The sequence below is a fragment of the Siniperca chuatsi genome, linkage group LG3, assembly GCF_020085105.1.
Source record: "Siniperca chuatsi isolate FFG_IHB_CAS linkage group LG3, ASM2008510v1, whole genome shotgun sequence".
In the NCBI taxonomy this organism is placed as follows: Eukaryota; Metazoa; Chordata; class Actinopteri; order Centrarchiformes; family Sinipercidae; genus Siniperca; species Siniperca chuatsi.
Genome location: NC_058044.1, coordinates 599988 through 627500, shown reverse-complemented (window position 1 = coordinate 627500; position 27513 = coordinate 599988). Strand labels below are relative to the sequence as shown.

The 27513-nt window shown below is 50.7% G+C and overlaps 3 protein-coding genes across 10 annotated transcripts in view; 2 read left to right on the top strand and 1 right to left on the bottom strand.

The window, feature by feature from the left end:
- Positions 1–1576, bottom strand: part of dzank1 (double zinc ribbon and ankyrin repeat domains 1) — a 12304-nt gene extending 10728 nt beyond the window's left edge. Inside the window, exons 1-3 of one of the 8 annotated variants that reach the window (XM_044189769.1) lie at positions 560–656; positions 183–322; positions 1–54 (exon numbers count right to left, since the gene is read on the bottom strand). The exon at positions 1–54 is cut by the window's left edge and continues 71 nt beyond it. In XM_044189769.1, coding sequence (XP_044045704.1) covers positions 1–38 — 38 coding nt within the window. In that variant the 5' untranslated portion in view covers positions 39–54; positions 183–322; positions 560–656. Of the gene's footprint in view, positions 55–182; positions 526–559; positions 853–1033 lie in introns of those variants that run through there. The other 7 variants (XM_044189768.1, XM_044189770.1, XM_044189766.1 and 4 more) reach the window with 7 other exon arrangements.
- Positions 867–5979, top strand: polr3f (polymerase (RNA) III (DNA directed) polypeptide F). The gene is made up of 9 exons (XM_044189772.1): positions 867–1062; positions 2749–2866; positions 3008–3075; positions 3372–3439; positions 4405–4517; positions 4621–4764; positions 5251–5358; positions 5506–5697; positions 5786–5979. The coding sequence occupies exons 1-9, from the start codon at positions 1001–1003 to the stop codon at positions 5861–5863; spliced, it is 951 nt and encodes a 316-aa protein (XP_044045707.1). The 5' UTR covers positions 867–1000; the 3' UTR covers positions 5864–5979.
- Positions 5980–8700: 2721 nt separating this feature from the next.
- The window catches only part of LOC122872934 (spectrin beta chain, non-erythrocytic 1-like), a 53125-nt gene continuing 34312 nt past the window's right edge, over positions 8701–27513 (top strand). Inside the window, 3 exon segments of the mRNA XM_044189064.1 lie at positions 8701–8857; positions 18013–18240; positions 26416–26567. Of these exon segments, the coding sequence (XP_044044999.1) occupies positions 18084–18240; positions 26416–26567 (309 nt within the window). The 5' untranslated portion in view covers positions 8701–8857; positions 18013–18083.

Genomic DNA, 27513 nt, shown 5'->3' with positions numbered 1-27513 from the left:
GGAATGATGAGCGGAGCCGACACCGCTCCTGCTGTCATGACGACAACTGTCTGCCTGTCAATCAATCAATCAATCAATCAGCAGAAGAGAAGCAGTCAGATTTAGTAAAGTAACACCAGTCGTCATCACGTGACTTTAATCGCAGGTACGCAGGATGATATTTTCACGTTAACAAATCGAACCTTTTCAGGCTTCCTGTTAGTTTAGGTGTTGGTCAGTTTACACCGTCGCCCTGCTCCTTAGTACACAGTGACGTCATTAAAATCCCAGCATGCGTCCGTGATCATATGTTTGGTTTGTCAGTAAGGACAAACTTCAGCTGCTAAATAAATACAGTCAAAGCAGAATATTTCCCTCAGTACAAGTATACAGTAACATGAAGTCCCGCAGCGGGATTTTAAACTGAAAAACTGAAAAACGCTTTAAAGCCTTTAAAGTTGACGTCATGCCGCAGCCGGTGAAAGTACGGCGCTGTTTCCGCTGTGAGACCACGCCCAGCGCGCGTGCCCGTTTGAGTGTAAAATAATACACTTCAATAATGAACAAACCGCTTTCTTACTTCAGATTAAAGCGCAGATGATGAAGAGGCTCGTTGAAACGCTCCGGTCCCGGCGGCCGTGTACGGAAGCGTCTCCATAGCAACGAGCTCCGCCCTGCGCGCATGCGCTCTTGTCAGAATGTTTTACCTTTAGTTCTGCGCTGTTTGGGCCTCCGAGAGAGGAAGAGGAGGAGGAGGAGGAGGAGGAGTCTTTAGATTCAGAGTCTGTCGTCTGGTCTTCACTCCGGAGCAGAAGGCGGCGGTAATGCGCCGGCAAGCTGGCTGCCAACCGCCAACCGCCGAAGAAGAAGCGGAGCTTTTTGGATCAGGCAGTTTTCAGGGCGCCCTTGCCGACAGCTAACTTTTGAGGACCCTGAACTAGCATGCCTGTCTGACAACATTAGCTTACAGGCTAACAGTCACGACAGCTCAGGCAGAAAACTACAGACAACACGGTTGAAAATGGCAGAAGTCAAAGTGAAGAAGGAGACGAACCTTTCAGACCCCGCGGAGATCGAGAACAGGTCGGTCAGGCGGCGTTAGCGAGCTCTGCCGCCGTCTCTGCCCGGAGACCGGCGCGCCAGACTCCGGGCAAATTCTGTCAAATTTATTGTTTACTCGGTTATCATCAGACACACACACACACACACACACACACACACACACACAGCGAATATATTCATTTTCTGAACCGTAGCGACATTCAGCCAACACACAGAGTTTATTTAATTTAATCCAAATCTCAACATTGCTGTTGTTTAACGGCGCCTCGGAGTTTTAACGAAGCGAGATTTAGTTTTCAGCTGAGGGGTTTTCTGGTAACAGTTCTGCTTGGTGGTTTGAACGTGTTGCCGAATTGGAGCACAACACGTGACTTAGCTGCTCTCTGGGACTGTTTTAACCCGAGCTTAAGTTTTACTTTATTTTAACACGTGGAGGCAGAAAACCCTGAAGACAGCTCGTCTGTTTGAATTCACCTCAGACAGGCAGAGAGAGAGAGACAGGCAGGCAGAGAGACAGGCAGAGAGAGAGACAGACAGACAGACAGGCAGGCAGGCAGGCAGAGAGAGAGAGACAGGCAGGCAGAGAGACAGGCAGAGAGAGAGACAGACAGGCAGAGAGACAGGCAGAGAGAGAGACAGACAGGCAGAGAGAGAGACAGACAGGCAGAGAGAGAGAGAGACAGGCAGGCAGAGAGAGAGACAGACAGACAGACAGACAGAGAGACAGGCAGGCAGAGAGAGAGACAGACAGACAGACAGGCAGAGAGAGAGACAGGCAGAGAGACAGAGAGAGACAGACAGACAGACAGACAGACAGACAGACAGACAGGCAGGCAGAGAGAGAGAGACAGGCAGGCAGAGAGACAGGCAGAGAGAGAGACAGACAGGCAGAGAGACAGGCAGAGAGAGACAGACAGACAGACAGACAGAGAGACAGGCAGAGAGAGAGACAGACAGACAGACAGACAGAGAGACAGGCAGGCAGAGAGACAGACAGGCCACTGTGGACGTTTAAAGGAGTTTAGTCCAGCAGCTCTGCAGACCAGGAGCAGCTGTCTGAATCAATGTGATCTGAAACTGAAGTCTGTGGATCAATTTATCGATTAATCATTGCACTGTACTCACCGAAGCTGTGTGTGTGTGTCTGTCTGCGTGTGTGCGTGTGTGTGTCTGCATGTGTGTGTGTGTGTGTCTGCATGTGTGTGTGTGTGTCTCTGTGTCTGCATGTGTGTGTGTGTGTGTGTGTCTGTCTGCATGTGTGCGTGTGTGTGTGCGTGTGTGTGTGTCTGCATGTGTGTGTGTGTGTCTGCATGTGTGTGTGTGTGTCTCTGTGTCTGCATGTGTGTGTGTGTGTGTGTGTGTGTCTGTCTGCATGTGCGTGTGTGTGTGCGTGTGTGTGTGTCTGCATGTGCGTGTGTGCGTGTGTGTGTGTCTGTCTGTGTGTGTGTGTGACTCTGTGTGTGTGTGTGTGTGTCTCTGTGTGTGTGTGTGTGTGTCTCTGTGTGTGTGTGTGTGTGTGTGTGTGTGTGTGTGTGTGTCTGTGTGTGTGTGTGTCTGCATGTGTGTGTGTGTGTCTGTGCGTGTGTGTGTGTGTGTGTGTCTGCGTGTGTGTGTGTGTGTGTGTGTGTGTGTGTGTGTGTGTGTCTGTCTGCATGTGTGTGTGTGTGTGTGTGTGTGTGTCTGCGTGTGTGTGTGTGTGTGTTGCAGGATCAAAGAGCTGTGTCAGCAGTTCCCTCACGGTATCACAGACCAGGTGATCCAGAACGACATGCCTCACCTGGAGCCGCAGCACCGAGCCATGGCCATCAACAAGCTGCTGTCACTGGTCAGTCTGACGTCACCGCGGAGTCCTCTCCGATCGGTCGCTCTCACATCAGACCGTAACCCGTCCTGTTTGTGTTTCTGAGCAGTGTGATTGGTTTGTTATTGATGATGTCAGCTGGTCTGAACCTGTCACCTGTTCCAGGGTCAGCTGGACCTGCTGAGGAACAGCTCGGGGCTCCTGTACAGGATGAAGGACGCTCAGAGCGCCAGGTGAACCCGAGACGACACGCAACTGACCACACACACACACGCACACACACGACACAGGTGTTGTTTCCCACAATGCACTGCACAACAGCTAGAGAGTGAAATATGTGCGAGTCTCATTAAACACAAACATAATAATGGAGATTTTAAATGAGCGACACATGAAACAGAAGTTGTCGAATCAGAGTAAACAATAATCAGTTTCTCCAGAGAAGTTAGACTTCCTGTCGTCCGTCCAGCAGAATGTTTTTGTTTCTGTCTGATGGTTTGAGTCTGCAGCAGCTCTGCTTGTGTTTCAGTAAGATGAAAGGTTCGGACAACCAGGAGAAACTGGTCTACCAGGTCATCGAGGACGCAGGCAACAAAGGTAACGCAGACCACGGGGGCACCCGCCGCTAACTGCTACGCTAACTGCTACGCTGCTGCTACGCTACCGCTCACTGCCGGGTCCGGTTTCTGCGCACTTCTGTCTTAAAGCAACGGGTTGTCCTGCTGTTCGTGCTGGACTTCAGCAGACCTCTTCCTAAAGCTCCTCCGGTGCTGAGAGACCGTCTTCTTCTGCTGGTTCTAGTTTTTCGGGTAAAACAGAGCTGCGTGTGCGTCTTTCACGTTCTTATATCGCGGTGGGGACACACGCGCGTAGAGACGGCGTTCTGAGGGTTAAGACTTGGTTTAGGGTTACAGCTGGGTTTAGGGGGTCAGGGTCAGGGGTCAGGGTCAGGGGTCAGGGTCATTACTGTGTTTGACTCAGTAGTCCACGTGCAGTCTTATATTCCGATTTGAAACGGTTTAAAAGGCCGAACAGAACAGAAATGCTCCGGTTAAACCGGTTTTCATAAACCGATCAGAAGGAAACCGGGCCGACGCTTGGACCTGGTTTCTGTCCGGCTGCGCTCTTCCCGCCACGCCCTCCGTCGTGACGCTGCTGCTGGATCGAGAGGACAGGTAGCCTTTGAGGAAGACGGAAGCACGAGTATTCATCACTTTAGCCTTAAATGAGCCGCCACGTAAACACCAGACCGTCGTAGATCTCCTCCGCGTGGACCGTCGACCTGAAACCTTCGGTCAGGCGAGCGAGTACAGAAACGTTGTTTTCACGCCGGACAGCTGCGGAGTCTGTCACTTCCATTAGAATCGCAGCGTAAAGAGATCTGCAGGAACAGCAGGGACAACCTGTTTCAGGGTCCGTGCGGTCGCCTGGCTGTCGGGCTTCCTGCGAGCGCCCGGCGGCGTGCTGCGAAGCGGCGGCCTGCTGCGAGCGCCAGCGGCGGCTGCTGCGCGCCGGCGGCGTGCTGCGCGCGGCGTGCTGCTGACTGTAGCTTTGTGCTGCAGGGATCTGGAGCAGAGACATCCGCTTTAAGAGCAACCTTCCTCTGACTGAGATCAACAAGATCCTGAAGAACCTGGAGAGCAAGAAACTCATCAAAGCCGTCAAATCTGTGGCTGTGAGTTCACAACGGACCAAAAACCTTCATGTCCCCCTTTGCTCCCGCTCCTGGCGGAGACAGGACGCTTCCCCTCTGACTGCTCCGTGCTTGTTGTGTGCAGGCGTCGAAGAAGAAGGTGTACATGCTGTACAACCTGCAGCCCGACCGCTCGGTGACGGGGGGGGCCTGGTACAGCGACCAGGACTTCGAGTCCGAGTTCGTCGAAGTCCTCAACCAGCAGTGCTTCAAGTTCCTGCAGAGCAAGGTACCAAAAAAGACTTTATAACATTTATTGATTCAGTTTATTTGATGATTAAAGGAGAAACGATTCATATTCGTCGTCTTTCAGACCAGCAGGTGGCAGCAGAGGCTGAACGCTGTCGATCCTGCGGGCGGAGACGAACGAAAAGTCCTAAATATCATATTTCTGGATTATTGATTAGCGTGTCGGTCACTTTCCTGTTGCAGCTCGTTTATAACGAACGACCTGCTGCGAGTCTGAACATTAGTGATGATTAGATATATTGATCTGAATCTGTGAAGGAAGTGAAGTCCGGTGTTTAAGCGCTCATGGTTCCAGTTTGGATCAGGTTCCATAAAACGCTGCCAAACCACCCCTGTTAGTGTTTCCTGTGCTGTACGTGCCGACCCGTTAGGACTTCCTGTCAGCTCGCTGGCGGTTCAGATGTCTCGTTGGTCAGGTGACCTCAGACCGAGCCTGTTGTGTGTGTGTGTGTGTGTGTGTGTTCAGGCTGAAGCAGCGAGGGACAGCAAACAGAGTCCGATGGTCCAGAGGAACAGCTCCTTCGCCACCTCGCACGAAGTCTGGAAGTACATCTGCGAGCTGGGGATCAGCAAGGTGACGCTCTCGCTGCCCCGCCCCCTGTCATGACATCACACCCCCCCACACTGACCACGTCAGAGCGGGCTCGTGACTCGTCTTAGTCGAGCATAAATAAAATATCAGCCGCTGTCTCCCACACTGACTGCAGGTCTCTCCCTTCAGGTGGACCTGTCCATGGACGACATCGAGACCATCCTGAACACGCTGATCTACGACGGGAAGGTGGAGATGACCGTCATCGCCGCCAAGGAGGGAACGGTGGGCAGCGTGGACGGCCAGATGAAGCTGTACCGCGGCGTGAACCCCGTCATCCAGCCCACCGGCCTCGTCAGGACGCCCTGCGGACTCTGCCCGGTAACGCAAATACTAAATACGCATGAGATTAGTCTTAAAGGTCCAGAGTCCCGCGGCCGAGCCCTGACTTCCTGCTTTCTGTCCTCAGGTGTTTGACGACTGTCACGAAGGAGGAGAAATCTCTCCGTCCAACTGCGTCTACGTGACGGAGTGGTTGGACTTCTGACGGCTGCTGGCCTCGCGGCTCTTTTCTCTGTGATGAAACCTTCAGTTTGTTTGCGATCTGTGATCCATGTCGTTTATTTTCTATTTATCGCAAAGTTGAATAAAAGTGGAAATGTGTTGCCGACTGGTTTGATGCGGTTTGAAGAGGGACGAGCTGCTGCTTCTGGACCTGGTTTTCTTTTCAGGGTGAACTGGGAACGTCTGTCCGGGAAGTTCTTCCTGCGTCTCGGGGCGTCACAGTCCTGGTCTTCAGGTCTTGGGGTCTGTTGTGGCAGCGACCAACGCCCTGCTGGTGGGTAACGGGTGGAGGAGGAGGAGACCGAGAGAAGGACTCGAGGAGGGGGCTGAAGGAGGCGGGGGGGGGAGGAGACCTGCACACCTGGACTGCTGATGCCCGACAGTCCGAAGCTCGACGTTATTAACAAACATCACAGTTATTACAGTCGTTCAGAGGGAAAGCAGCAGATCTACAGCAGGAAGTGGTTTACACGAGAAACGACTTCAAACATCAAAACAGCTGCTGATTAAATTTCTGTCAGTCGACTAATCGATTAATCGTCTCAGCTGATCTCGTGCAAACTGTCGGAGTTTAATTTATAACGAAACATCAGAGTTTATAAACGTGTAAAGTAACTAAAGCCGTCAGATGAAGGTAGTGAGGCAGAGAGTGGCATGAAAGGAAAGCACCTGGTCCAGGTTCCTCGTCGGTCCAGGTTCCTCGTCAGACCCTGTCCTGTGTGCAGGTGTCCTCAGGTCAGTTAGTAGAGATAATATTAACAGCGTAGGGACGACGCGGCGGTCAGAAACTGAACTGAGATCAGCCGTGGAGGCGACTCAGTCGGTCCAGAAACGTCAGCTGGACGAGTCCAAGACCACCAGAAACCTGAATATAAAAACCGGCAGATGAAGAACCAGGTTTTTCCTCTCAGACTGAATATCATCAAAACCAGGATACTAACGTGCATGTAAACACACTCGCAACAACGTCGTGCTGAGGCAGAACCCTCCAGACCTGGACTCACGACACCTGGACAGGTGCCACGACAGGGACGAGGCGGAGCACGCTGCTTTAGGTTGAGGGTTCGGGCGTGCAGGGTAACGGCGGCCTTGTGTTTAACAGTTTATGAGTCGATAGGAGAGCGCTGCCTGGCAGCTCTCAGGTGACTCCTCTGATCCAATCACAGCCCTCATTAAGCCTCCGTGTGCTCCATCAGCCGTCATTAAAGCGCTCCATCAGACTCGAATGGGCTCCGTGCTGACGGGCAGCGCGGCTCAGTTTACACCACATGTTTCCACATCGACCAATCGGAGGGCGGCCGGGGGCAGGAAGTGTCCTCATTGATCCAGACGGGCCGGGTTCTGGTCCGGTCGTCAGTCAGAAATGTTCCGTGTCTTTCTCTGTTTGGTCTATGGAAGAAAATACTACACTACCCATGAGCCTCAGCAGCCGTTGCCATGGAGATGCCACGAAATCAGAGTTGAGTTATAATATATAATAATAATTGTGAGTTTTTCTTCAGACAGCAGCTGAGTGATAAAAGCTGCAGGTCCATTAAGCTCGTTCATTATTAAAGAGCGCTGACGAGTCCAGTCGGGTGGAGTCCAGGCTGGCTGCGCCCCCTACAGGCTGCCAGCCAGCGCCCCCTACAGGCTGCCAGCCAGCACCCCCTACAGGCTGCCAGCCAGCACCCCCTACAGGCTGCCAGCACCCCCTACAGGCTGCCAGCCAGCACCCCCTACAGGCTGCCAGCACCCCTACAGGCTGCCAGCGCCCCTACAGGCTGCCAGCACCCCTACAGGCTGCCAGCGCCCCTACAGGCTGCCAGCGCCCCTACAGGCTGCCAGCACCCCTACAGGCTGCCAGCACCCCTACAGGCTGCCAGCGCCCCTACTGGCTGCCAGCACCCCCTACAGGCTGCCAGCCCCTACAGGCTGGCTGCCCCTACAGGCTGCCAGCCAGCACCCCTACAGGCTGCCAGCCAGCCCTACAGGCTGCCAGCCAGCACCCCTACAGGCTGCCAGCACCCCTACAGGCTGCCAGCACCCCCTACAGGCTGCCAGCCAGCACCCCCACTGGCTGGCTGCGCCCCTACAGGCTGCCAGCCAGCACCCCTACTGGCTGGCTGCGCCCCTACAGGCTGCCAGCCAGCACCCCCTACAGGCTGCCAGCACCCCCTACAGGCTGCCAGCACCCCCTACAGGCTGCCAGCCAGCACCCCCTACTGGCTGGCTGCGCCCCCTACAGGCTGCCAGCCAGCACCCCTACAGGCTGCCAGCCAGCGCCCCTACAGGCTGCCAGCCAGCACCCTACAGGCTGCCAGCACCCCTACAGGCTGCCAGCACCCCTACAGGCTGCCAGCCAGCACCCCTACTGGCTGGCTGCGCCCCTACAGGCTGCCAGCCAGCACCCCCTACTGGCTGGCTGCGCCCCCACAGTCTGCGCCCCGTTCTGCTCCTCAGAGGATGAACCCTGTAGATTTGACTCCATGATGTTTCCTCTAGCGCCCCCTACAGGACGAGCTGTTGTTCAGACTGTAGGAACAGATATTCATCAGGATGTTGTTTGTTGCTGTAATGCACTCCGCGGCCTTTAGGGGGCGCTCTGAGGGGCTTTAAACTGTTCAATGTAGTTTCCACAAAGTTGGAGCTCAGAGTTCAGATTCGTCCTTGAACGCAGCACAAACAGAGAAATAAAAGATGAAAACCAGAATAAAAACAATAAAAACCAGAATCTCGGTGTGGTTTAGACCCGCACTGATGCGGGAGGGGGTGTCAGGGAGGAGGGGGAGAGGGAGGGGTGAGGGGGAGGGAGAGGAGGGAGGAGGAGGAGCAGGAGGGGGGGCAGTGCGGATTCTTTCCCGTCATTCCCTGCAGCAGCAGCGGCAGCAGCAGCTCCCTCCCTCCCGTCCGTCCTCTCCGTGTCGGACGCCAGTTTGCGGACTCTTCTTCTTCTTCTCGGCTGAAGTTTGGAGGCTCGCTGTGATCTCCTGAGCAGGTGAGCGGCTTCTTCTTCTGTCTCTTCTGGTCTCTGCGGTCTCTGTTGTCGCGGCGGCTGTGATTGGAGCTCTGCGGAGCGACTCGCCGGAGCCTCGGATCCTCCGCAAACTTCGCCTCATGTCGGAGGAGGCTCGGCAGGATCTGGGCGATCCGACTCCTCTGCTCGGGTCTGAGGCAGAAAGTCTCCCCGGAGGCCCGGTCCGGTCTCCCGGCCGGAGCCGCTGCTCGCCCCCCCCCCCCTCCGCCCCGCCAGCAGCCATTTGTCTCGGCAGGAGGATGGAGGATAATAACGGTGCGCCATGCCTGGACGCAAAAACAGGCGTGGCCGCGGGAGGAGGAGGTGATGTGTGCGCTCAGGACAATAAACACCGGAGCCGCCGTCCCCGGCCCGGAGCCGCCGTCCCGGTGCGCAGACACAAAGCTGAGGAGAAAATACTGGAAAACAGACCGCAGGACTGATGGTGGCCAGGACCTGGTCTGAGCAGGCCTCTGTCGCCCACAACCCCCCCACATACGTCTTTTGGTTGCGGGAACGTTTTCCTGACGTTACGTGAATCTGTACTCAGACATTGTGTGGAGGTGGAGGTGTGTTTACCGCGACAGCCCCCCCAGCACCACCAGCACCCCCACCCAGAGCAGCACAGGGTCCAGTCTGCAGGGACTGACAGTATTTAGTTGTGGGAACGTTTTGTGAAGTTCCCGTTGAGTTCTCATGGTTCCAGGAACTAGGCTGCAGATACATTTACTAAAACTTTCTTGACAACAAATGTTGGTTTTTAGGAGCGTTCTATGAATGTTTTTTTAAAGTTAAGACAATTCTAATATTCCCCAAAGGTTCCTCTTATGTTATCATAGTTACAACCTCCAGAAGATGTTCTCATACAGTCTACACAGCGTTCTCTCGTGGTTCCATAAAAACCTTCAGGCAACGTTCACTAATGGTTCCTGTGCGGTTCCCGTTACCTTCATAAAAGCTTCCAGTGTTTAACGTTCTAACGTTAAAGGAACGTGCTCCTCCTACGTTAGATCGTGGTGGGAAACGTTCCAGAGAGCGCACGAGGAAACCCGCCTCTCCCCAGTGTTTGGTTGCTGGAATGTTCTGGGAGCGTTTTACTAACGTTCCCTCGAGGTTCCCATGGTTGCAACGTTAAAAGGAACCTCGTCTTTGACCACATGGGAACATTGTAAATAGGTTATAGAACCCCAAAACCTCACAATTACACACAGATCGTGTTTTAACACTCGACTGTGTGACGTGCGAACTGATGGCCGCTGTTAGAAAGTCAGGTGTTTAATGATGGGACACTGTACAAGAACCTTATTTTGGACAACATGAGAACGTTCTCCTAATCTGACAGAAATATTCCCAGAATGATGAAGGTTCCCGTACAGTAATTTTCTGTACAGAACTTTGGTTCTTTAACAGAGTTCCTGTGTGGGGGGAAATGTTTCCAGGAACGCCAACAAAACATTTAATGGCTTTGTTAACCTTCAAAGAACGTTCTCCAGATGTTCTATGGAGGTACTTTAAAGAGACAGCGAGGCAGCGGAGAACACATTAGTGTTAATGTAGCCGCGGCAGGATGTAGCTTAATGTCTGCAGAGGTCTCCTGGGAATATTCCTGGAAATGATCAGTGCGACCGGAACATTTCTCGATCGTCGGTGGAAAGTTACAGGAAACATTTATCATGGGAACGGGAACGTTAGAGAAACGTTTGCATGTTTCATAAAAACTGGATTCTGGTTGACAGTTTCTGATCACTGATGGAAATCATTAGTTCTGATGCAGAAACGGGTTCGGGCTTCAGGTCACACAGGCGTTATTGATTAGTGCCGACACAGTGAGGCCAGCGATTAGCGGACGCCTGGTTTCAGTTTCGCTGCTGTCGGTCTGAGCTGAATCTGTTCGTGTGAAGAATCACTTTGAAGTTCAAACTCTAAATGTTAGTGAAACCAATAACTGGTAGATAATCAATACTGAAGACGATCAGTAGCTGTAGAACAGAGACCAGCCGGCAGAACGTTTCCCCAGGACCACGAGACGAAGGTGGATCTGTGTCCTCCAACGCAGCAGTGAGCCGACAGTCGGCGTGTCAGGTGATCTCCGCCCTCCTGAACGCTACGTAGGGAAGCCGCCTCCGTCAGGCTGCGGAGCCGGCGGCGGCTCGGACGCCGTGCGAACAGACGGAGAGACAAACCTCTCGCAGCCGGAGATCTCCCACCGACCCACCGCCTCGCTTTATAGCTGCACCAACACCCACCAAGACCTTTCAGAGGCTAACGGAGACCTCAGGACGCTCCTGACGCCTCTCGCCAGCGTCAGGAGCGTCCTGAGCCTCGTGAGCTGCGCAGAAGCTTAAAGAGCCGGAAGCAGAAGAAGAATTATAAAACTCTGACGTGAAAACGACTATTATAGTTAACGTTTCATTAAGTCTTTGAATCCAGACGTCCGCAGAGGGCCGAGCCCTCGCCCACTTCGGTCATTCGTGCCGCGGCACGTTCGCCGTTTTAAGTCTGGGAGGGCGCCAAGAAACCAGAAGATGAAATACTGCGAGACGGGACTCGTTTCCACGGCGACGAGTCAAAAGCCCAAAGTTAAGGTGTCAACAGAAGTAACGTCGGCTGTTTGTGCAAAATAAAACTCCGTCAGCAGCAGACGTCCTGGAAAAGACGCGTTATGGCTAATCAATAAATGAGTATGAATTATTTTTATTATTATTATCCAGTTCTTTTACACCGATCACGTCCGTGTTGCTATGAACTATGGGTAATCTTCCAAGCCAAGTCCTGAGGTGTCTGCACCCCAAGTGGACTCTCTGGAAGATCAAGACTCTTGTGGATCCGGTGCAGACCTCGACACTCACGGGCGTCCCGGGAAGTCTGCGGGGGGGTCGGGATATTTGGATTCAGCCGTTGTGAATTTTGCTACATGCAGAGATAAATCTCCTGCTGCGCAGTAAACACGTCTGACAGAGTTCAGAGAAAACTGATCCGAGTCCTGCAGGTTTTCTGTAAACGTAACAAAATCCACCAGCCAGGTCCTCGACAAGTTAGATCTGGTTTGTTTCATCTGAACAAAAACAAGCCTTACGGGGGTTATGAGTTATGAGCCGGGCTAGCTGTTTCCCCCCGTTTCCAGTCTTTATGCTAAGCTAAGCTAACCGGCTGCTAGCTGTAGCTTCATATTTAGCACGAGGCATCAGTCTGAACCTCCGACTCAGAGAGGAAGAGGAGTCCAACTGTTGTCACTGATCATTTACATCGGTAAAAAATAAATAACAGGATCTTTTTTGAGTCGTGTATTAATTTGATCCCGAGTTTCAGTTCGGAAACGTTTAATACTTCGGCTCAGCGCTTCCTGTCTGCAGGTGTGAGTCAGCAGAAATGTTACTTCCCTCTGCCGCTGGAGTCGGATCTGTTCGGCGTGTTTCTGCCGAGCAGACATCAGTGTGACAGAGCTGCTGGTGTTGACGGGTGTGGTCAGCTGCCCGGGAAATGACTGTGTGTGTGTTCGTAAATCCAATAAACCCACCCTGCTCTGCTCAGTGGAGTGAGGTCATTCTTCTTCTGCTGTTTCTGTCCACCAGCCGGAGGTCGGGTCCTGAAGCAGACCTGCACCTGATCCTACCGGTCCGTCATCGTCCTCATCTTTGGTTTTGTTTATGGAGCGGATTTCTGTTTAATCTGCCGTGAAACGCCTCCGTCTTCTTCTTTGTGGACTGCTGTGGTCTGCGTTCGATGTTTCCGGTCTGGTTTAACGTCACAAAGGCACTTTTAATCCTGACGTTTAAACCCAGGTCTGGATTAGTCTGATCCGTTAACTGTGAGCTGTGAGCACGGCCGCAGGTCAGCAGGTTCAGGCTGCTGGGCGGGGTACCTGTCAATCATTTTCTAATGTGGCCAATCGCAGGCTCACGCTCCACGTCTGCGGACGTGTCTTTTATAATGGCGGCCTGTGGGGGGAAACTGGCTGTAAGGCTGAGCGGCGGCGGCGGCGTATCCAGGTCTTATTATACATCCACGGTGATTTTAGATAAAATGCCGGCGTTCTGAGAGCAAAAGAGGCGTGACGTGTAATACAGCGGCGTCGGCGTCTAGTCGACGTATGCGCTCCGGGCGCGTCGGTGATTGCTGTAGGTGAGCTGCTAACTTCTTCTTCTTCTTCGAGTTAGCTGCTAACTGCTGCTAGCTGCTTTTTAAATCCCCCGGTGGTGGGTCGCACACATAACGCATCATCAAAACGCCACACCCCTGTCCCGTCCTGCCGCCGCCCCCCTTTTACTCAGACGTCGACTCTGCTCTGTTGCTACCTCGGCTGCCGGCTTAATGGCGGAACAGACGAATCCACTTAGAAAGTTGGAAAGAGTTGGCATAATCTTGTTTGGGGGGGCTTTGAAAACCCCTGGCTTAGCACAAAGACTGGAAACAGAGAAACAGCTATCTTAGCTTAGCACAAAGACTGGAAACAGAGAAACAGCTATCTTAGCTTAGCAAAAAGACTTGAAACAGAGAAACAGCTATCTTAGCTTAGCACAAAGACTGGAAACAGAGAAACAGCTATCTTAGCTTAGCAAAAAGACTTGAAACAGGGGGAAACAGCTATCTTAGCTTAGCAAAAAGACTTGAAACAGGGGGAAACAGCTATCTTAGCTTAGCATTAAGACTGGAAACAGATAAACAGCTATCTTAGCTTAGCAAAAAGACTTGAAGCAGGGGGAAACAGCTATCTTAGCTTAGCATTAAGACTGGAAATGGGGAAACAGCTATCTTAGCTTAGCATAAAATGGGGAAAACAGCTAGTTTAGCTTAGCATAAAAACTGGAAATGGGGGGAAACAGCTAGTTTAGCTTAGCTTAGCATAAAGACTGGAAACCGCTATCTTTTCTTAGCATAAAGACTGGAAACAGAGAAACAGCTATCTTAGCTTAGCAAAAAGACTTGAAACAGGGGGAAACAGCTATCTTAGCTTAGCATTAAGACTGGAAATGGGGAAGCAGCTATCTTAGCTTAGCATAAAGACTGAAAATGGGGAAAACAGCTAAAGCTTACTAGCATAAAACTGGGGGAAACAGCTAGTTTAGCTTAGCTTAGCATAAAGACTAGAAACCGCTATCTTTTCTTAGCATAAAGACTGGAAACAGAAACAGCTATCTTAGCTTAGCAAAAAGACTTGAAACAGGGGGAAACAGCTATCTTAGCTTAGCATTGAGACTGGAAATGGGGAAACAGCTATCTTAGCTTAGCATAAAGACTGGAAATGGGGGAAAACAGCTAGTTTAGCTTAGCATAAAAACTGGAAATGGGGGGAATCAGCTAGTTTAGCTTAGCTTAGCATAAAGACTGGAAACCGCTATCTTTTCTTAGCATAAAGACTGGAAACAGCTATCTTAGCTTAGCATAAAGGCCAGAAACCGCTGGAAACAGCTATCTTAGCTTAGCATAAAGATCGGAAACAGCTAGCCTGGCTCTGTCCAAAGGTGAACGAATCCACCTACCAGCTCCTCTGACGCTCCCTGAGCAACACGTTATAACGTTGGTTTGATCTGCACAAAGGAACGACGCGTCGTGGTTTTGCGGGGAATGTGCGCCGGACTGTCTGTTGGCCGAGAGACTGCAGACTGAAGCGAGACATTCCTCACATGTTAACGTGACTGTACAACCAGCTGTGTGTGTGTGTGTGTGTGTGTGTGGTGGTCGTCCTGTGAGACAGCTGCTTCTGGGAGACAGGTGACACACACCTGCTGCCCTGTGTGTGTGTTGTGTGTTTCCTCAGCTGTGACTGTCAGGCTCTGAAGAATGTTTGAATGTATTTCAGGAGTTTTTTTCTGCTCTGAGAAGCTCGGAGTCGCAGCCATTTGTTCAACAACCCCCCACCCAACACACACACACTCGGACCCTCCCTTCCAGTATATTTAAAAAATTCACCAGAGGAGCAAACGTCAGTGTGCTGAGGTGCATCGTAGACCACGTGGCGGGGGGCTTGGACCTGCTTCCCCGCGGCGCTGGTGCTCAGAGCCAAGCAGCCGGGAGACGCTCACTACGAGACCTCGGTCACCGACTGACGACAGGATCAACTCCTGACGGGCTTGTTAGCTAACAACCTGCGGCGTGTAAAGCAGACAGGTTGGCATGTATGAGTTAAATCGGATTTGTACATAATGGGTGCTCTAAAATTAACATTAACGTCTTGGCTAATGTTAGCATAGCTTTTCCCCTTGGTGATAAGAGAATGGCTGCCATGTTTGGCAGTTCAACCAACATCTCAGAGTTTTTGTGATTATTGTGGCTGAAAATCAGTTCTAAACAGATTTTCTTAATTTTTTTCCCCCTAGTAGTTTTTTGATGGAGCTAGGCTAACAGTTTCCCCCTGCTTCCAGTCTTTGTGCTAAGCTAGGCTAACAGTTTCCCCCTGCTTCCAGTCTTTGTGCTAAGCTAGGCTAACAGTTTCCCCCTGCTTCCAGTCTTTGTGCTAAGCTAGGCTACTGCCAGGAGGATTTTCTAAAAGTTGGACTGTTCCTTTAACAAACGCTCGGTAACTGACCGTGTGTAATGTAGTGTGAGTGTAGAAGTATTGATCACTGTGCTGCCTGCCGGTCTGCTGGGTGGGTCAGTTTAAACGGGGGGGCGAGTTTCTGTTCCTGCTGTCGTCATGTTTGGGGAATGTGAACGCAAACAGACAGAAACCCAGAGGGAGAGGGTGGGGGGCGCTAACACTTCCTGTCCCCCCTCCCTCACCCCTCCACCCCCGTTTGAACCTTTATTCCTCCTCTCAGCCTCTCAGTTTTCACTCGGGGAAAATTTGCTCTATTTTTATCCCCAAATGCTGTTTCCATTTTTCTGCCTTTGTTTTTTAACATTCACAGTTTCTCACTGTGAGAATATTACAGTCACTCAGAACTTTATTTATACAGTTTTACTGCGTTTTGTTTCCACACGTGAAAGTTGAGCTGAAGAGATCAGTCAATCAGTTGATTAGTGGATTAATGGAAAATTGATCGCCAGCAGTTTTAATAACTTTGACGCTTAATTGACTAAAATCAATCAGTAAATTGAAAGACTCCTGGTCCCGTCAGGCTTTTCACATTAAACTCTCAACGCCCTTCATGAAACCTGCTGTCGTCACTGCTGTTTCTGTGGCATATGGCCAAATGTATGTGGACAGGAGTCAGTTACAGCAGCAGATTGATGATGTCAGAATCATGTGTTCAACCGTCACATATGGAGGGATTGTTCCGCTGTCCACATACTTTTGTCCAGGTGGTGTATGTTATTGACTTAATGGCAGGGGAGGTGTGCTTGTTTTGTTCCTGTGTGCGTCCCGTTCGGGTGGTCGTACGATCGCTTCGCTTCTTCTTCGCGTCAGCCGGACAGACCTGAGACCAGTTACCGTGTTGCACGCACGTCAGTAGCTTTATACTTCATACGTAATATTACAATACGTTAATACACACTTTGTGCTCTTACGTGAGTAGTTTTTGGCCACTCTTCCCACTTCTGACCTCCGACCTGTCGTCCTCCTGTGAAGCTGCTGCCGGCTCAGACTCTCAGACTGCTCCGAGGTCTGTTTCCGTCATCCAGCAGAGGATTCTGGGAAGTCAGATCCAGTAATGGAGGCCGGGTCCCGCAGGACGTCCCCTGGATGTCTGAGTGCTGTAATGGCTCCTTCTGCTGCTCAGTCTAATAACTCTGATGTGATGGAGCCATTAGTGCCGGTCAGCTGACCCAGCAGCCAATGGGAGCTCAGCGTGGCTGCACTCAGCACGACATCACACACATCATGACATCACACAGAGAGACGCCGAGGCACTGAAACACATATTTCACTCAGGTCGTTCAACTCGAGGCGGCGACGAGGTCTTAATGTGTGGAACGGGTCTTAACAGGTATTACACTTGAGGATTCCTGCACATACCCAAACACCCGGACGTTGCTGTAGAATACCTCTCAATACTACATTACCCATGAGCCTCAGCTGCACTCAATCCAAAATTAAACTGAAATCTGAAAGTGTTTCTAGTTTTTGAATTTATCCATCAAGTTCTACAAATATCAGCCTCTAACGTCTGTCAGAGTCTGAAGCTCTCTGGTTGGAGGGTTCTTACAGCAATGCTCTCTGGGATTTGTAGTTCCTAAAGTTGTCATGGAGACTGTGACCTTTTTGGTAAAACTTTACTATTTAGCCTTTATGAGCAGTATGTAAACACTTAATAAATGGTTTATAGCACATTTATATCATAACACGTCAGAGAGGACCAAGCTAACAGCTAGCGGGGTGGCGGCTAACAGCTAGCGGGGCGGCGGCTAACAGCTAGCGAGGCGGCGGCTAACAGCTAGCGGGGCGGAGGCTAACAGCTAGCGGGGCGGAGGCTAACAGCTAGCTGGGCGGAGGCTAACAGCTAGCTGGGTGGAGGCTAACAGCTAGCTGGGTGGAGGCTAACAGCTAGCTGAGTGGAGACTCATTAACAGAAACAGGACTGTGAGTGTGGAAGTCACATTACACCAGGGAGACGGATTTATTTATCAGCTTGATCAATATAATAAACAGAGAGCTCTGTGTCTTTTTAACAGTGACACAGTTCCTGTCCCGTCTTCATCCCGTCTTCATCCCGTCTTCATCACGTCTTCATCACGTCTTTATTATAATAATAATAATAATAATGAGCAGCTAAGTGTCTCTGAGACATCAGCGTCCTGTAATGAGACAGACTGCAGCTGCACCTAGTGGCTCCTGCAGGTCGATGATGTCACATAAGGACACCTGTGTGTGTGTGTGTGTGTGTGTGTGTGTGTGTGTGTCAGTGGTAACGAAGTACATTTACTCAGGTACTTGTGAGCTGCAGTATTAAAACACTGCATTATAGTGTGATATAGTTAAACTTAAAATACATTCTGCTCAACACGTTTTCATACTTTTACTTCAGTAAAGCTTTGAATCAAATTATATTTTGTGGCATTAAAATGTTTTCTTTTGATCCGATCTTGTCTCGTGAGGACATTTTGTCTGGTTGTCTGGACAGAGACAATGTTGTTGAGTGAGTCCATTAATGACGATCCGGTCGGTTTCTGTTGATCAAATATCTCCTGATCAGTTTCCACGTGTCTATTGATTTAATGTCCTCCTGTTGACTTCCTGTCCGCGTGTCTCCGCGCAGGGCTCGGCCTGAAGCTGCCGATGTGGACGTGTCTCCGCTGACATCGAGGCGTGTCTCAGAGGTGAAAGGTCATGATGACGACGGTGGCCGCCGAGTACGACCACATGGAGCTGCAGCAGCAGTACAGCAGCAGCAACGACACGGTCAACAACCGCTGGGACGACGACTGGGACAATGAGAACAGCTCGGCCCGCCTCTTCGAACGCTCGCGCATCAAGGCGCTCGCAGGTAGGAGCCCCGCCGGCGTGAAATCCAGACTGTAACAAAAACCCAGTGTGTAAACTGGAGACTAAACCAAACCAACATGTGTTTCCATCCACCTGTTCACTTTATACACTTTATACTTGTAAAGGTCTTTCAATGACACATGGAACCAGTTATATCTCATATATATATATATATATATATATATATATATATATATACACACACACAGTGGTGTGAGAAAGTGTTTGCCGGCTTCCTGATTTCTTATTTTTTTGCATGTTTGTCACTAAAATGTTTCAGATCATCAAACAAATTTAAATATTAGTCAAAGATAACACAAGTAAACACAAAATGCAGTTTTTAAATGAAGGTTGTTATTAAGGGAAAACAACATGGCCCTGTGTGAAATAGTGATTGCCCCTTAAACCTAATAACTGGCTGCTCCACCCTTAGCAGCAACAACTGTAATCAAGCGATTGAGATAACTTGCAGTGAGTCTTTTACAGCGCTGTGGAGGAGTTTCGGCCGACTCATCTTTGCAGAATTGTTGTAATTCAGCCACATTGGAGGGTTTTCGAGCATGAACTGCCTTTTTAAGGTCATGCCACAGCATCTCAATAGGATTCAGGTCTGGACTTTGACTAGGCCGCTCCAAAGTCTTCATTTTGTTCTTCTTTTGGGAAAATACTCACCAGCAAGTCCACCTCTGAAGGGCTGAAGAAGAACAAAATGCAGACTTTGGAGCAGCCTAGTCAGAGTCCTGACCTGAATCCTATTGAGACGTGAAAGGCCCTCTGTAGAGCCGGTGTTTGGTTTGTCCGTTCTGGGCTCCTGTAGAAACATGGCGGTGCAACATGGCGGCCTCCGTGGAAGCGGACCCGCTCCCTCTGTAGATATAAAGGCTGATTCTAAGGTAACGAAAACACAACGCTTCTTATTTTCAGGCGATTAAACACTGATGAAAACACAGTTATTAATGTTATATTTCTGCCGGCAGCTGCTCCGACATGTTGCACAGACTCTCTGAGCTCCTCGTCTGTGATGTTCACTCCTGCAGGTTCAGCTGAACCCTGTTAGCGCTGACTGACTCATTAGCATAGCAACATTAAGGCTACCAACAACCCATAATGCAACACTGGTGCAGAAAAGATGTGATGAAGGCTGATGGCACAGTCACACCACTAGATGGCAGTCAAGTGTCAGGTGACTGCACAGTAAACAAACACAAATATAAAACAAAAAGCTCTCTGGAGGAGGAGGAGGAGGAGGAGGAGGAGGAGGAGGAGGAGGAGGAGGAGGAGGGGAGGGGAGGAGGAGGAGGAGGAGGAGGAGAGAGGAGGAGGAAGGAGAGAGAGGAGAGGGAGGAGAGAGGAGGAGGAGGAAGGAGAGAGGAGGAGGAGGAGGAGGAGGAGGAGAGGAGGAGGGAGGAGGAGGAGGAGGAGGAGGAGGAGGAGGAGGAGGAGGGGAGGGGAGAGGAGGAGGAGGGAGAGGAGGAGGAGGGAGGAGGGAGGAGGAGGAGGAGGAGGAGAGGGAGGAAGAGAGGAGGAGGGGAGGGGAGAGGAGGGAGGGGAGGAAGGAGGAGGAGGAGGAGAGGAGGAGGAGGGAGGGAGGAGGAGGAGGAGGAGGAGGAGGAGGAGGAGGAGGAGGGGAGGGGAGGAGGAGGAGAGAGGAGGAGGAGGGAGGAGGAGGAGAGAGGAGGAGGAGGGGAGAGAGGAGGGGAGGGGGAGGAGGAGGAAGGGAGGAGGAGGGGAGGAGGAGATGAGGGGGATGAGGAGGAGGAGGGGAGGAGGAGGGGGAGGAAGAAGAGGGAGGAGGAGGAGGAGGAGGAGGAGGAGAGGGGAGGAGGAGGAGGAGGAGGAGAGGAGGAAGGAGGAGGAGGAGGAGGGGAGGGGGAGGAGGGGAGGAGGAGAAGGGGAGGAGGAGGAGGAGGAGGAGAGAGAGGAGGAAGAAGAGAGGAGAGAGAGGAGGGGGGGGGAGGAGGAAGAAGAGGGAGAGGAGGAGGAGGAGAAGAGGGAGAGGAGGAGGAGGAGGAGGGAGAGGAGGAGGAGGAGGAGGAGGAGGAGGAGGGCGGCGCTCTGCTGGCTCACTGATGCTCGCTGTGATTTCTCTGCATGTTTTTCCTCTGAGCTCCTCCTCAGCTGACAGCCGGTGACGCTCGCAGGTTCGATTCCTGCAGAACAGACTCAGTGTGTCGGATCAGCCGATCACATGGCTCCGCCCACTCAGTCACACTGCCGTCCAATCAGCCGATCACATGGCTCCGCCCACTCAGTCACACTGCCGTCCAATCAGCCGATCACATGGCTCCGCCAGTCTGCTGTCTGACATCAGATCCTCCGTTAATCTAATACAGCAGCAGGAAATGTTCTGCACCGGTTTCATCAGACAGAGGGGGTTTGTGGGTAATCTCCTCTGCTGATTGGACAGAATTCAGCCAGTCAGGCCGGCCCTCAGCACCCAGGGGCCCCCAGCACCCAGGGGCCCTCAGCACCCAGGGGCCCCCAGCTCCCAGGGGCCCTCAGCTCCCAGGGGCCCTCAGCACCCAGGGGCCCCCAGCTCCCAGGAGCCCTCAGCACCCAGGGGCCCCCAGCACCCAGGGGCCCCGAACACACTGGACTCTCCTCAGGTTGTTCTCTTCATATTGCAGAGGCCCTAAACCCCAGCGGGCCCCCAGTCAGACTCCACTGAGGGTCGTGCTTTGGATCTTGGTTGGGGTCGTGGTTTGGATCGTGGTTGGGGTCTTGGTTTGGATCGTGGTTGGGGTCGTGGTTGGGGTCGTGGTTGGGGTCTTGGTTGGGGTCGTGGTTTGGATCGTGGTTGGGGTCTTGGTTGGGGTCGTGGTTTGGATCGTGGTTGGGGTCGTGGTTGGGATCGTGGTTTGGATCGTGGTTATAGTAGTTTTTAGGTTACGTTGATAGGACGTACAGGTGCGACCTCACCTGTCAGGAACTAGTTTTATGTTTTCAGTCCAGTTTTCAAAAACTGTGAGCCAATCAGCTGTCACAGGATTTGGTGTGATGACGGCATGAGGATGTTGCTCATTGGTTGCTAGGGTGTTCAGGTTGGTTACCAGGTGGTTGCCATGGAGAAGAAGCCAGAATGTGGTTTGTTAGTGAAATGCATCCTGGGAGTCGTAGTTCTGTTTTATGTCAGCAGGCTTTTTATTAAAGAACCAGATATTTTCTAACACATCTTCTGTCCTGATGAGTGTGTGTGTGTGTGTGTGTGTGTGTTTCTGTGTGAGAGTGTGTGTGTATTTCTGTGTGTGTGTGTGTGTGTTTCTGTGTGTGAGTGTGTGTGTATTTCTGTGTGTGTGTGTGTGTGTTTCTGTGTGTGAGTGTGTGTGTATTTCTGTGTGTGTGTGTGTGTGTTTCTGTGTGAGAGTGTGTGTGTGTGTGTGTGTGTGTTTCTGTGTGAGAGTGTGTGTGTGTGTGTGTGTGTGCAGGATGTTTGTTCCTTGTTTCCTGTCCTTCAGTCAGGAATGTGAAGGAACAATGAAGGGAAACAACCCCCCATTTACACCCCTGATGACATCATTGTCAAGCTGTAACGCCATTGGCTGATCGGTGAATCCTCTTCCCCCACACACACACACACACACACACACACACACACACACACACACTTCGACACACTCTACACTGTAAAAAATATCCGGCAACTCATTCTAATTATATTTCAATGTTTATATTTGTGTATTTTTACGCCAAAAGTCTCCGTCTGAAGTAATCGAGTATATATGTGTGTATATATAGATACATATATATATATATATATATATATATATATATATATATATATATATATATATATATATATATATATATGTATATGTATATATATATATATATATGTATATATATATATATATATATATGTATATATATATATATATATGTATATGTAATGAAGCTCTTAAAGAAGCTTCACGTCATCGTGTCCTGAAGAGCCAGAGGAGGAGCTGTTTGTGATTAATTATTATTCTGAAGATAATCTCAGCGACCGTGTTAATGCGAAAGGTCATTTATTCAGTTTCATGCTCTTTACCCCCCCGCTGGTGTTAAACTAATATATGTGTAAAAAACACAATAATATAGTGATATACTAAATATATTTAATATAAAATATAGATGTAAAAACTAAGAATTCAACAAAAGGGATTAAACAAACGCTCGTGTGCTGAACAGGAAGTGTGTGTGACACCTGAATCCCAGTAAAGGGTCATCTTACTATATTTTCATTTTTAACAGTGGGTTTTTTTGGGGGTCCTCCCTCTGTTTGTAGTGGGCGGGGCTTGTGTGTGTGTGTTACTGTGTGTGTGTGTGTGTGTGTGTGTGTGTGTGTGTGTGTGTGTGTGTGTGTGTAATCAGCAGCAGAATGAGCAGCGTGTAGCGGCTGCCTTGCTTCGAGTGTTGGGCAGGGCCGGATACACACACACACACACACACACACACACACACACACACACACACACACACACACACACACACCCTGGTCCTGCGAGCGCCGCGTTGACCTCTGGACTCTCTCTGCCGCCTCCTGAGCTCCAGGACGTGTGCTGTGTTTCGGCTGCAGGTCCAGTTTCCTTCTGTTTTCTGGGATTTAAAAACCCGTTTTGGGGGATTTTGTTGGCTCTTTAAAGTCTGTTTTCGCCCTGAAGGTTTTTCTGGATCTTCTTCGGCTCAGAAGCGGCTGCAGGTCTGAGGTTTGATACTAAAACCCCGTCTGGATTCGCTCGTTGAGGTTTTTCTTCCAGAGTCGGCCGGTGAGCGTCTGGCGGGAGATTTTAGTGGAAGCTCGTTTTCTCTGAGCTCCAGCAGGTTTCTGGTCCGCAGACTCGAGCCATAATCCGGACTGAAACTATGACCCCGCCCTCGCCTCTTCGGCCCGTCGCCGCCGAGCTCTCGGCGGGATCCGGGATCTGAGCTTTGGCTCGCCGGGACTTGCTTTCCTCTTTCTGGCGGCGGTTTTACTGATGAGTGCGACGGAGGGCGAGGGGGCGGCGGCCGACTCGGCTCAGCTGCAGGTCAGCTTCAACCAGCTGGAGGGGCGATTCAAGCAGCTGCAAGGTAAGAAGAGAAGAAGAAACCCCAACCGCAGAGGTCAGAGGTCACAGCAGCGGGGGGGCGGACATGTTGGGCGGAGGATTAAGGAGACGGGGTCAGATTATCTAAGGGGTGTGTGTGTGTGTGCGTGTGTGCGTGTGTTGTCGCAGCGATCGTGACGTAAACAGCTGAAAAGCGGCGTTCGTGTTACAGAGTCATCCAGCAGGAAGTGGAGGTTGTAGGTTTGTAATTGGCCGACGCAGCGTCTCGCCGGATGATGTCACAGCGGTTGTTTTGCGCTTTTATTTTGAATGAATCAGTAGAAGCTTCCTGTGAGTTCACAGCGAGACAGTCGTCTCCTCCGGAGCGTCCCCGCCCCGAGTCTCCACGCTGCAGCAGGAAGTTGTATCAGTGGAAGTGGTCGGCGACCTTTGACCTCCGCGGCTGCCGGCAGCCGGCTGGTCGACCTTTGACCTGCGGCGGCTCGGCTCAAGAGAAATCACTGCAGGAACATTTTAATGTGAAGGAAGCTGTAACGTTCCTCGGGAACGCATTTTATTTTGAAGGTCTGTGTTGTGACATCAGAAGCTAAAACAGGAAGTGTCAAATAATTCAAATCTGAAAGCGTTTCAAGCGTGCGAAGCCCCGTTTGACCTGACTGGCTTCTGATCGATCAGTGATCAATAAGTCTCCTGTCGTGGGGGGGCGGGGTGACCTGCAGGTCAGAGTCAGGGTTAACGGTAAAGACGGACTGTCAGTCATGCGACATGTTAACTCACTAACAGGAAGCTGGGGCGGGACTTCGGAGTTATTGATTATAGTTGAAAACGCTGCCGGCTGCCTCCTGATTGGCTCTCTGCCTCTCTTTACGCTTCGCTTCCTTCCTGCTGACGACTTCCTGCTTCCTCTGGGTTAAAGGTCAAACACCAAAATAACGCAAAGAGAAACCGGCCGATAGGGAAATATTGATCCTGTAGCGTCTGACTGCCTTCGAGCCAAAGCCCTGCTTATTGATTATTGATTGGACCGGGTGCTGATGAAGGACGACTCGTCTCCCTCCTCCCCCGAACATCGGCATCTGTCCGGACGCCACAGCTCTTTGAGTCCCTTTTGCCCTCAGATTTGCCTCTCAGGCTACATACAGGCTGCCTGTCTCATAAGTGAAGGGTGTTGCCTGCAGACAGTACTCAGGGTTGACTTTGTTTCCAGCAGTAAAGATGCAAATACAACTGCGTCGGGTTTAAACTGCTACTGTTCAATCAATAACCAATTATCAATAATAATAAGATCAATAACCAATTTATCTTAGTCTGCTTTTTGCTAGATCTACGAAATGTATAGAAATGCACAAAATACACACACACACAGACACACACAGACACACACACACACACAGACACACACACACACACACACACACACACACACACACACACACACACACACACACAGACACACACACACACACACACACACACACACACAGACACACACACACACACACACACACACACACACACACACACACACACACACACACACACACACACACACACACACACACACACACACACACACACACACACACACACACACACACACACACACACACACAGACACGTTTGGTGCTGATAATTGATTTTCTGTAAATTCTATCTGTATTGATAAATGTCAGTAATTACTGACAGTGCGTCTGTCAGACAGTCTGAGTAATACGTACTGAACACCATGCAAAAGCCACTGGAACAAGCTAATGTTAGCATTCAGTGCTAATGTTAGCAAAAACATGTTCACACGAATGATTACAACTACTACATTTAGCATGTTAGCATGTTAACATCAGCATGTTAGCATGCCAACATCAGCACGTTGGCATGTTAACATCAGCACGTTAGCATGCTAACAGTGTTGCGTGTTAATGTGCAGACAGTCAGCATATTAGCATTCTAACATCAGCACGTTGGCATGTTAACATCAGCACGTTAGCATGCTAACAGTGTTGCGTGTTAATGTGCAGACAGTCAGCATATTAGCATTCTAACATCAGCACGTTGGCATGTTAACATCAGCACGTTAGCATGCTAACAGTGTTGCGTGTTAATGTGCAGACAGTCAGCATATTAGCATTCTAACATCAGCACGCTGGCATGTTAACATCAGCACGTTAGCATGCTAACAGTGTTGGCGTGTTAATGTGCAGACAGTCAGCATATTAGCATTCTAACATCAGCACGTTGGCATGTTAACATCAGCACGTTAGCATGCTAACATCAGCATATTAGCATGTTAACATCAGCACGTTGGCATGTTAACATCAGCACGTTAGCATGCTAACAGTGTTGCGTGTTAATGTGCAGACAGTCAGCATATTAGCATTCTAACATCAGCACGTTAGCATGCTAACAGTGTTGCGTGTTAACGTGCAGACAGCATGACGTTCAGGTACCAGAATTTCTTCCTTATTTTTATGACTTGCAGTTTTTATTTTGAGATTTAACATCGGGACTCTTCAGAAAGAGACTTTTCAAATTCACCCACATCAATCATCAGTGTGCTCCACCTCATCCTTTCACTGACGCATTTCTAAGACCTGTACCTGCCCCACCTGAGGGATTTACCTGTAAGACGTTCTTCTAACTCGCTGTAACCTGCTGGGCCTCAGCAGGAACCTCGAACTGTATGATCCACTGTGTGTTACTTGACTTTATTCGTGTATTGATCAGGAACAACACACAGTAATCATCATTAATATTCTTTCATGTTATTGTAAATATGTCAGATTTAGCCAAAAGAGCTGACATCAGTTAATAAATGCAACATTCACTTTTATTCTCAGAAGAAACTCCAGAGGACACGACGACTGTGTCCTCAGTGGTAGCTACATCCCTGCTAGCATGCTAAATGTTAGCATGCTAAATGTTAGCATGCTAACAGTTAGCAAGTCAGAGGTTCAACAATGTCAGCAGGATGAGTTTATCCAGTAACTGTTGACATACTTCAGTCTGGATCCACAGACATCAGTGAACCCACGAGCTAACGTGGCTAAAAGCTGCTAACAAACAGTCGAGTTGTCTGGACTAACTTACCGTGTGTGTGTGTGTGTGTGTGTGTGTGTGTTTCTCTGTGTGTGTGTGTGTGTGTGTGTGTGCAGATGAGCGCGAGGCGGTGCAGAAGAAGACCTTCACTAAGTGGGTGAACTCTCACCTGTCCAGAGTCTCCTGCAGGATCACAGACCTCTACATGGACCTGAGAGACGGACGCATGCTGATCAAACTGCTGGAGGTCCTGTCAGGAGAGAGACTGGTACGCTACACACTGAATACACACTACACACTGAATACACACTACACACACACTACACACTACACACTGAATACACACACTACACACACACACTACACACACACACTACACACACACTAAATACACACACTACACACTACACACACAGTCCACACGTCTTTGTTCAGCACTGAGCAGATACACTAATGAATCATCGTCATTGATCAGCTGCAGCTGATCTGTGTATCGACGAGTGTTTGTATTTATATTTGTGCGTTTGAGGCTCACGTGGAGCGCAGCACTGACAGACGCACTGACAGACGCAGCGCTGACAGACGCAGCGCTGACAGACGCAGCGCTGACAGACGCAGCGCTGACAGACGCAGCAGTGACAGACGCACTGACAGACGCAGCACTGACAGACGCAGCAGTGACAGACGCACTGACAGACGCAGTACTGACAGACGCAGCAGTGACAGACGCAGCGCTGACAGACGCAGCGCTGACAGACGCAGCGCTGACAGAAGCAGCGCTGACAGACGCAGCGCTGACAGACGCAGCGCTGACAGACGCAGCAGTGACAGACGCACTGACAGACGCAGCGCTGACAGACGCAGCGCTGACAGACGCAGCGCTGACAGAAGCAGCACTGACAGACGCAGCGCTGACAGACGCAGCGCTGACAGAAGCAGCACTGACAGACGCACTGACAGACGCAGCGCTGACAGACGCAGCGCTGACAGATGCAGCGCTGACAGACGCAGCGCTGACAGACGCAGCACTGACAGACGCACTGACAGACGCAGCGCTGACAGACGCAGCGCTGACAGACGCAGCAGTGACAGACGCAGCAGTGAAAGACGCAGCGCTGACAGACGCACTGACAGACGCAGTACTGACAGACGCAGCAGTGACAGACGCACTGACAGACGCAGTACTGACAGACGCAGCAGTGACAGACGCAGCA